General features: G+C 55.2%; 1 protein-coding gene across 8 annotated transcripts in view; it reads right to left on the bottom strand.

Moving 5' to 3' along the window:
- Nucleotides 1-9,661, bottom strand: part of DEF8 (differentially expressed in FDCP 8 homolog (mouse)) — an 18,616-nt gene extending 8,955 nt beyond the window's left edge. For 2 of the 8 annotated variants that reach the window (XM_011972148.1, XM_011972175.1), the window contains exons 1-5: nucleotides 9,544-9,661; nucleotides 5,051-5,184; nucleotides 4,154-4,251; nucleotides 1,766-1,915; nucleotides 311-452 (exon numbers count right to left, since the gene is read on the bottom strand). In XM_011972148.1, coding sequence (XP_011827538.1) covers nucleotides 311-452; nucleotides 1,766-1,915; nucleotides 4,154-4,251; nucleotides 5,051-5,174 — 514 coding nt within the window. In that variant the 5' untranslated portion in view covers nucleotides 5,175-5,184; nucleotides 9,544-9,661. Of the gene's footprint in view, nucleotides 1-310; nucleotides 453-1,765; nucleotides 1,916-4,153; nucleotides 4,252-5,050; nucleotides 5,188-6,685; nucleotides 6,811-8,734; nucleotides 8,998-9,421 lie in introns of all 8 variants that reach the window. The other 6 variants (XM_011972156.1, XM_011972167.1, XM_011972132.1 and 3 more) reach the window with 6 other exon arrangements.
- Between the last annotated feature and the right edge of the window lie 94 nt (nucleotides 9,662-9,755).

Below are 9,755 nucleotides of genomic sequence, written 5' to 3'. Positions count from 1 at the left end.
AAAAAAAAAAAAAAAAGTCACATGATGCCTTTACATTCTGCCCTAAAGTCACATTCGCTCTACCTTAACACGTGCTAGTTCCTTTCCCTTTTTCTTCACTGTACAAACTGACACACCATGTAATTCACTAGTTTAATTCTCATCCAGAACAGCACTGTCCGATGCAGGCAGTACAACTGAGGAAATGCATATTTAGTTAATTTAACTTTGGCCATGTTTGGCTAGTGACCACCACACTGGACAGCTCAGATCTGAACGTGAGCCCAGCAGAGTCTCTCATTCCTCACCCCTCATCTGGGTCTCGGCCCACCTGTGCAGGTGTACCAGGTCTGGATGAGCCCCCAGATGATGGTGTTACACTTGTCACAGGTCTGCTTGACGCTCTTGCTCTTCTCCTTGTAGAAGCGGTGCTCAAGGAGCACTCGGATGTTTGGCTCATCCTCATTGGGGTCCTGCAGAGGGTGAGTCAGGGAGGGGTCACAGGTGAACTGGGCTGAAGTTCCTTTCCCTTCGCACAAGCCCCTCAGCTTATTTCTTCCAGGCACCATTTAGAGCAGAGATTGTGAGTTTCAGCACAATGCCACGTCCCTTTTCTCCCTTTCACAGTAAACAATGATCAGCTGGACAAGCACCACCAAGGTCACATGCTACCTTTCCCAGCATCCTTTGCTACCTTTCCCAGCATCCCTTGCAGCGATGTGCTGTGTGGGATTGCGCTGGGCCACGGGCATGTGAGCAGGAGCGACGCGGCCTCTCTGCCCCTCCCGCTTTCTGCCAGTTAGGTGCAGGGCAATGGAAAAGGAGGCCCTCTCCAACACCATTAGCTGCCATAGGGGCCCCAGATCACCCGTGGGATTTTTACGTGAGGAAACGAACACATCTTCTCTAAGCCACTATGTTTTGGGGGTTTTTTTGTTACCACCAATTTACCTGTTTCTTAATGAATATTCTACTTTCTGCATTCCCAGGGACTCATGAATCAGCACAGGGGACACAGGGTAGCCAGGCGAAAGCACACAGAGACCCAAGGACTGCATCAGGAACATCTGTGGCCTGGGACCCCCACCTTCTTTTCTTGTCACCTTCAAGACACCACCCGTCCTTGTCCAGGTCATGTGGCTCACTCAGGGAGGAACTCAGCTCACCCGCTTGCTTCAGTGGGTGGGCACACAGCCCAGAACTAGCCAATCAGCCACTGTCATTGGGTAAGGGGTGGGCACATGACCCAGAACTGGCCAATCAGTCACTGTCATCAGGTCAGGGGTGGGCCCAGGACTGGCCAATGAAAGTCAGGCCTGAGGTTCCTGCTATGACCACTGAGAAAAGGCAGCAGTCATCTGCACAGGAGGCTCGGCTGCTGGAAAGCAAGGTGCGGTTGCCGGGACCATCTCTGCCACCACACAGTTCTGGAAAGCCTACCTGAGGCTGGATCAGACACAGAAAGTCGAGTTGGGAGACAGCAAGATTCCTGACATTGGAGGACCTTCCAGTCACCAAGAAAATACATTTTTCTTTCTGGTTTAAGCTACTTAAGGTTGGGTTTCTGTTCCTTCCAACAGGAGGGTCTAGACTAACAGGGAAACCTCCCGCAGTGGGGTGAGGGCCCATCTTCCACCTTGCCTGTCTGGAGCCTTTCTACCCCAGCCCCTGTGGCCGAGAGGGAGACCACCACCTGAGAGGGATCCAGAGGCTGCAGGGTCCTCCTGGTTCCACAGTCCTGGCCTCGGCCCCAGGCTGCCCCACGGTGGGGCGGCCCCACACCCACCTTCAGCTCCTGGAGCTTCAGCCGGAGGTGGATGAGACGCACCACGGCATCCTTCTGCTTCTCAGACTGCTCGGGCAGCTCCAGAATCACCTGCTTGCACTCCTCGATCGCCTGCCGCAGCTGCTGGACGTCAGAGGCCAGGAACAGACCCTGCCCAGGTTGGGGGCGGGGGCAGTCAAATACCCACCCTGCAGGATCTCCCTGTTAAGGCCCATCTGCCGAGACAGGCCCAGAGCAGACCCCGACACCCCTCACCCAGAGAAGGAAACTGAAGCCAGAGGGCACTGAGGACTTGCTCAAGGACAGGAAAGGTGGCAGCACGGTCAAGGTCCACCTGGTGCTGCGCACTCCCAGCCCGACCTGTCTGCCCACGGGCCTCCGAAAATCTAATGTTTGAAAGATGCTTTTCAAAAGACAACTTCCTTCTTTGAGAAATCCAGATGCTTTTTTGTGACGTCACTTCACTTACTGCTGAAGAGTTTCCTCTCGGAGGAAAGCTAGGGAAATGACATTTGTTGTCATGAAGGAGAGTAAGTGGCCTCCAGCTTAACTGCCAAGCACAGGCAGATGCCAAGAGCCAGTCCCAGCACTTCCGGCGGCTTTCGCCACATAATGACCAGAGGGCTCACGGCCCAGCAAGGCCCCTGACTCAGAACGCTCTGGTGCTCCTGGGGAAGACGGGATCGGGTCTCAGAGCTGTGGGCCTGGATCCCGCCCTCAGGAGCCATCCTCCTCCTCCAGGCTGCTGGGCTCTGAGACCCAGGCAAAGGGGAGGTGGCACCCTCCCCTCCCCCTTGCAGCTCAGTCTGTGGCCTAAAGGAAGTGCTCAAAATGTTGTAATACATGAAACAAGCTGAGTGCAGTGGGTCACACCTATAATGCAAGCACTTTGGGAGGCGGAGGTGGGTGGGTCAGTTGAGCTAGGGAGCCTGAGACCAGCCTGGGCAACAAAGCGAGACCCCGTGTCTGTAAACAAAATTGGAAATTATCTGAGCATTGTAGTGCACACCTGTAGTCCCAGCTAATCAGGAAGCTGAGGTGGGAGGATCACTCGAGCCCAGGAGGTCGAGGCTGCAGTAAGCCATGATCGCGCCACTGTAGTCCAGAGCAGGGGCAACAGAGAGAGACCTTATCTCAAGAAAAAGAAAAAAAAAAAAAGATACGAAACACATATATGAAGTCTCTCTTTTTTTTTTTGAGACAGAGTCTCGCTCTCTTGCCCAGGCTGGAGTGGTGCAGCTGCATGATCTTGGCTCACTGCAACCTTTGCCTTCTAGGTTCAAACAATTCTCCTGCCTCAGCCTCCTGAGTAGCTGGGATTACAGGCGCCTGCCACCATGCCTGGCTAATTTTTTGTATTTTTAGTAGAGATGGAGTTTCACCATGTTAGCCAGGATGGTCTCGATCTCCTGACCTTGTGATCTGCCTGCCTCGGCCTCCCAAAGTGCTGGGATTACAGGCGTGAGCCACCGTGCCTGGCTCAAATCATTTCAAAGTTACATTTCAATGTTACCGTAATGTTTCTCTCAAAAGTTGGAGATGGTTTGCATAAAAATAAAAGGTTTTCAAACTTTTTTTTTTTGAGACGGAGTCTCGTTCTGTCGCCCAGGCTGGAGTGCAGTGGTCCGATCTCGGCTCACTGCAAGCTCCACCTCCCGGGTTCACGCCATTCTCCTGCCTCAGCCTCCCCAGTAGCTGGGACTACAGGCGCCCGCCACCACACCGGGCTAATTTTTTCTATTTTTTAGTAGAGACCGGGTTTCACCGTGTTAGCCACGATGGCGTCAATCTCCTGACCTCGTGATCCACCCGCCTCGGCCTCACAAAGTGCTGGGATTACAGGTGTGAGCCACCGCGCCCAGCCTCAAACTTTTTAAAAAAATCATTACAGCCTCCCCCTTTTCTTCTTCAACACAAGGCTTCCATGGAACAAAATACAGAACAAACAAGAGTGGCCCTGTAATACCTACTGGTCAGTAGGAGGAAGACAAGCAGCTTCCCCCTTACCTCCCACACCCTGACTCTCGGCAAGTCTACAGGACCTCAAGGACCCCAGAGGGAACCGACTCTCTGCACATTTGCTACATGAAGACATGGAGCTCAGGGGATAGGAGAAGCCCCAGGTTCACGAACCCCAATCCCCGGCTGTCTCAACCTGCCTTCACTCAGGCTCTGAGGGTGGGGGTCTGTGGTGTCATGCAGGCCTCAGATTCAAAGCCAGGAGCCCTGGCTGAGGTGGGGGCTGCTGAGCCTGACAATGGAGTGAGGCTATACCCCAGCTCACAGGATGCCGTCCCACCATCTGGGAGGGAGTGACATGGAAATCCCGGCCCTTCCTGCCTTGGGGGCTCCCTCAGTCCCTCTCCCCTTCCAGATCCGAAACCTTACCACAGGGCGGGAGAAGTGGTCCTCAGACAGGCCGAGATCCATCACGCGTTCAGGGCAGCGGAACTCGGGCTCCCCAGGGGGCAGCTCAGGCAGGGCCTCTGGGGGAAGACGGGGACAGGCGTGGAGGGTCAGCTGCTACCTCCTGCCTCCCATCCCCTAGGGAGGAGCTGAGATAGCCAGGAGTGGGAAAGGGATTCAGGAAGCCGCACAGAAAGGAGGCACTGTGGGAGCTGGGCACCACTCAGATCTGCACGCCATCCAGTTTGCTTTCAGAGGAGCCCATAGCCTTGTGCAGACGGGAAAGAGACATTCGAAAGGAGGTGGAATGATACTCAGTGCCAAAAGGTCCTCGAGATAGCATTATAGAAACATCCCATTTCTAAGGCAGACACCTCATGGATGACCGTGGGGATGACAGAAAAACCACTGGATGGCTACATGGCAAAGTCCACGAACCCCAGTGTTGACTCCAGGCCGTCTCTGCAGCTGCCCCGCTCCGAGCACTCCCTGATGGCCTCATCTGCAGTTTCTAAGGCTCATGCCACCTTCTGACAAGGGAACCCAGAGCACGTTCCCTCAGCTAATCTCTCCGTCACCAGGTCTCAGTGGACCTCACTCAGCAAGTGCTCCCTGGGCACCTACTGCGTGCTGGGCCCTAGGATACAGCGGGGACGGGTCAGGCACAAATCCTGCTCTCGGAGTGTGAATTCTAGTAGGGACACAGAAACAAACCACAGAACCACAGAACCACAGAACAGACAGGTAAAAGAAAAGAGCCAGCAGGTGCCGGCTCTGTGGGAAAGTCAGGGCTGCACAGGAGGCAGCAGGAAGACGGGGGGTCCACGTACACGGTCAGAGACCTGCCCAGCTCCCACCCTGACTCCCACCAGCACCCACCTTCAGAAGTGATGTCCGGGGCCTCCTCCCCAGGGCCCTGCTCATGCTGTCTTGGCCCAGACTGCTTGTTGAAGGGGTTGAGGTGCGCCTGCCGGAACCGGGCCAGCTTCTCATCATATTCCATAGCATCCCACCTGAGGGCCAGGCAGGGCCAGGATGAGTCCCCAGGTACCAGGCTCACCACGGACCATCCCCTTTCCCCAACCACACTGGGGTGTCTGGGGTGAGGCTGGCCTCTTTCATTTCCCTAAAGTGGGTAGTCCTCACACCACAGCCTCAATCTTCAGCCTTTTCCGGAAACACCTCAGCTGCCTCCCGCCCAGGCCCCCACTGGTGGTGTCCCCTTGGAAAGAGCTCACGGTGACAATGAGGGTCCCACGAGGGCATGTGGCCCATCTTCCTTCCCAGCACAGGGTCCTCTGGCCCGACATTGCAGAGCTCCAGCCCTAGAGCTAGCTATGGGATCCTCTCTAGGCCTCAGCCCCAGATACTCACTCAGCCCCACTCTAGCTTGCCATCCACCTGCTCCTGTGAGACAGACCTCCCAGAAATGGGTTCCTCCTTCCTGGGCCCCCAACAAAAAGTGCTTCCTTGTCAGAGCCTGAAACCACAGCCCCTGTCTCAGGACTCAGGGTTGGACACCTGGGGACAGTGCCAGGGCCCATCCTCTCTGCCGCATGTGGGTGAGCAGGGCCCACCTTCCCCATACCAGGAGTGGGGGATCTTGGGAGGGTTCCCTGCCAGCACACGGAGAAGCCCCTACAAATGCATCCAGGCTCTCTGGCCTGGGTTCTGATCCTGGGATGAGCAACATGAGCTGAACCAGGCCCACGGCTCTGTGCCTCAGGAGCCCAGGAAACAGGCAGGAAGGGCCTAGTTCTCCGCGTGGCTGAAGCCAAGAATCAAGAACGCTCTTTTCCCGCTCTGAGGCTCAGAAAACTGCAGAACTCACAGGGCTGATGGCTCCTGGCAGGGAGGAAGGCACTTTGGTTGGGGTGGGAGTAGAGGCAGTTTGCATGCAGCCCTCCCACATAACTTCCTGGGTCACATTCCTTAGCCTCCCTGCCTCCATTTCCCCATCCGTAATGGGCCACTGTGAGGGTGAAATGAGTTAACAGAGACTGAGCACAAAGTAAGCTCGCTGTAAGGTCTGTTGATGTTATAGGAAGTTGGAGGTGTCTTTTTAAAGTTGTTCAGTAACCGTGTCAGTGTTAGTTATGCTTTCACTACACCTGTTACAGCCTGAAATAATTCACAAATAGAATAAACAATCCTATGATTTATCCTCTGCCCCTTCTCCCAAAAGAAAGAGAGCTGAGCCCAGAGGGGACGGCCCTGCTCAGAGTCACACTGTGGCCTGGGGGAACTGGGATTTGAACTCATTGCCTCACTGGCAGTGGGATAAGGAGGCCACCCCAGCCCCACATGGCTACCCTGCAACTGGGCAAGACTCCACACCACCTATGCGACCTGTCCTGCCTGTTGTGCCTGTGGGGAAGGAGTGTGGGTTGGGCACCTGCACGCCAGCCCAAAAGGATCCAGCACCCATTGACAGGCTGCCCGTGGACCCAAACAGGGAGGCACCGGGAAGACACAAGGGGCGTGGGCCCCAGTCCCACCTCTTTCTCTTATTACCTGATGACTTTGGGTGGGTCACAGAGCCAGAGGCGGCTGCCCGATGCCAGCACCTCCCCAGTCTCCCAGGGAGCACCCAGGACACAGGAGAAATCAGGCCGTCCCAACATCACTCCTCCTTCTTCCTGAATGGGGAACCTCATTTTTGTGTGTCACATAACTTCCCAGCCTCCCCAGCAGATACACTTGGTAAAGTGACTGACAGTTCTGACTCCCTGGGCTTGAGAAGATCAGGCAGATCTGAGCAGCTCTGGGCTCCTGGCTTCGCTGACATACGCAAGTCCTTACCCCTCCATCCACCCCAGGAAGTACGTGTTCTCCCTGATTTATAGGCAAGAAAATGGAGAACCAGAGACTAAATCAGGGCTATCTGAAAACAACAGTAATGGGCCAGGCGTGGTAGCTCACACCTATAATCCCAGCACTCTGGACGGCCAAGGCAGGAGGACGGCATTAGGCCAGGCCCAATGCAGTGAGGACCAATCTCTATTAAATTTTACATAAATATGGGCCAGGCGCAGTGGCTCACGCCTGTAATCCCAGCACTTTGGGAGGCCGAGGCAGGTGGATCACGAGGTCAGGAGATCAAGACCATCCTGGCCAACATGGTCTCAACTAAAATACAAAAAATTAGCCAGGCGTGGTGGCGGGCGCCTGTAGTCCCAGCTACTCGGGAGGCTGAGACAGGAGAATGGCGTGAACCCAGGAGGCGGAGGCTGCAGTGAGCCGAGATTGAGCCACCGCACTCCAGCCTGGGCGACAGAGCGAGACTCCACCTCAAAAAAAAAAAAGATTCTGACTGATGATACCAATAGTCTCATGGTAACAAGACAGACACACCCAACTTGAATCCCAGCTCTGCCAGCTCCTAGCTGCATGACCTTGGGTAAGTGGATAAACCCTTCTCTGCCTCCATTCTCTCATGTCTCAAATGGGGATTACAATAGTACCATACAGGGTTATTATCAAGATTAAAGTAGTTACTACTAAGTTCAGAGAACACTGGCCAGCACATAGTAAGCAACCAATAAATACTGATTACGACTTATCATTATTACTTTTTTTTTTTTTTGAGACAGGGTGTTGCTCTGTCACCCAGGCAGGAGTGCAGTGGTGAGATCATAGCTCACTGCAGCCTCAAACTCCTGGGCTTAAGGGGTCCTCCCATATTAGCCTCCCAAGTAGCTGGAACTCCAGGTGTGTGCCACCATACTCAGCTAATGTTTTTTAACTTTTTGTAGAGACGGAGTCTCGCTCTGATGGCCAGGCTGGTCTGGAACACCTAACCTCAGGTGATCTGCCTGCCTCAGCCTCCCAAAGTGCTGGGATTATAGGTGGGAGCCACCACGCCTGGCCTAGTACCATTACTTTTAAGAATCATGGCTGGGCGCGGCCGGGCGCAGTGGCTCAAGCCTGTAATCCCAGCACTTTGGGAGGCCGAGACGGGCGGATCACAAGGTCAGGAGATTGAGACTATCCTGGCTAACATGGTGAAACCCAGTCTCTACTAAAAATACAAAAAAATTAGCCAGGCGTGGTGGTGGGCACCTGTAGTCCCAGCTACTCGGGAGGCTGAGGTGGGAGAATGGCATGAACCTGGGAGGCAGAGCTGGCAGTGCGCCGAGATCGCGCCACTGCACTCCAGCCTGGGGGACAGAGCGAGACTCCGTCTCAAAAAAAAAAAAAAAGAATCATGGCCGGGCGTAGTGGCTCACTTTGGGAGGCTGAGGCGGGTGGATCATTTGAGGTCAAGAGTTCAAAACCAGTCTGACCAACATGGTGAAACCCTGTCTCTACTAAAAATACAAACAAATTAACTGGGCATGGTGGTGCATGCCTGTAATCCAGCTAATCAGGAAAGCCGAGGCAGGAGAATCGCTTGAACACGGGAGGTGGAGGTTGCTATGAGCTGAGATTGTGCCATTGCACTCCAGCCTGGGAAACACAGCAAAATTCCATCTCAAAAAAAAATAAAAATAAAAATAAATCAGCCCTGATTTAGACTCTGGTTCTCCATTTTCTTGCCTATAAATCACAGGGAACACCTACTTTCTGGGGTGGATGGAAGGGCTAAGGACTTGTGTATGATGTCAGTGAAGCCAGGAGCCCAGAGCTGCTCAGAACAGACTGGCACTGTCATCACATATGGTGACCAGCCCAGGAAAAAGGGTGCAGGAGCTACGCCTGGGGCAGCCCCTGGAAACCTCCTGGTGTTTAAAACACGGCCAGAGGAGCGTCAAAGCAGGCACGCTGGCACGGACACCTCTGCTCTGCCCAGCAGCTGTACTCTAGGCTACGAGCTCGCCTCTGGGCTGTGAAAAAAAGGCATCTTTTATTTGCCTATTTACTGAGAGTCAGTGCCAGCCCCAGGCCTGGTGCATGGGCAGGGGATGAATGAGGGGAGGCCTTTGGCCTCACAGCCTTAGCATCTCCTCACAGGCTGACCTGGGGATGCTGGCCACAGTGGCCGACCCTGAGCAGAATGCTCTTCCCACCAGGCTCACCCACCAGTTCTGCACCCAGATGTCGGACTTGGCCTCAGAAAGGAGCAGGCAGGAAGTGGGAGAATGAAAGCAGAGGTCTGGCCACCCCGGCCCCTCCTCTAGAGCCCATTGCTCTCATCCGGGAGGACTCCACAACTTAGCAATGAAAGGAAACAGAAGAACAGCCGGCGGGGCTCCGGGGCACAGGGGGACCCTGGGCTGAAGCTCAGGACACTCGGGACGCATGGAGCTGGCCTCCCGCGCCCTGCCCGCGGTGTGACCACCAGGAAGTGGTGTCACCACTGCAGCTGCCACCCCCAGAACCTGAGAAGTCACCGCGGTGTGCGGAGTCAACAGCGCCCTGTCTGCCCATACCTGGATCGCCTGCCAGGGCCCAGGGGCTCTCAGGGACAGGACGGTCATTCCTCTAGGGCTGCTCGCCACGGAAGCCTGGCCGTGGGTTCGCCACCTGCTGCAGGGAGAAGCCGCCCCAGGACTGTGCCTCCCCCACCTACCACGCCCGCAGGAGCTCGCTCGGGGTACCCTGGGGTCCCGGGCTCCTCGCGGGGCAGGTCTGTCCCACCCCC

Source organism: Mandrillus leucophaeus, unplaced genomic scaffold (genome assembly GCF_000951045.1).
Source record: "Mandrillus leucophaeus isolate KB7577 unplaced genomic scaffold, Mleu.le_1.0 Scaffold10, whole genome shotgun sequence".
In the NCBI taxonomy this organism is placed as follows: Eukaryota; Metazoa; Chordata; class Mammalia; order Primates; family Cercopithecidae; genus Mandrillus; species Mandrillus leucophaeus.
Note: the sequence above shows the minus strand (reverse complement) of the source record. Positions and strands in the feature narration are given on the sequence as shown.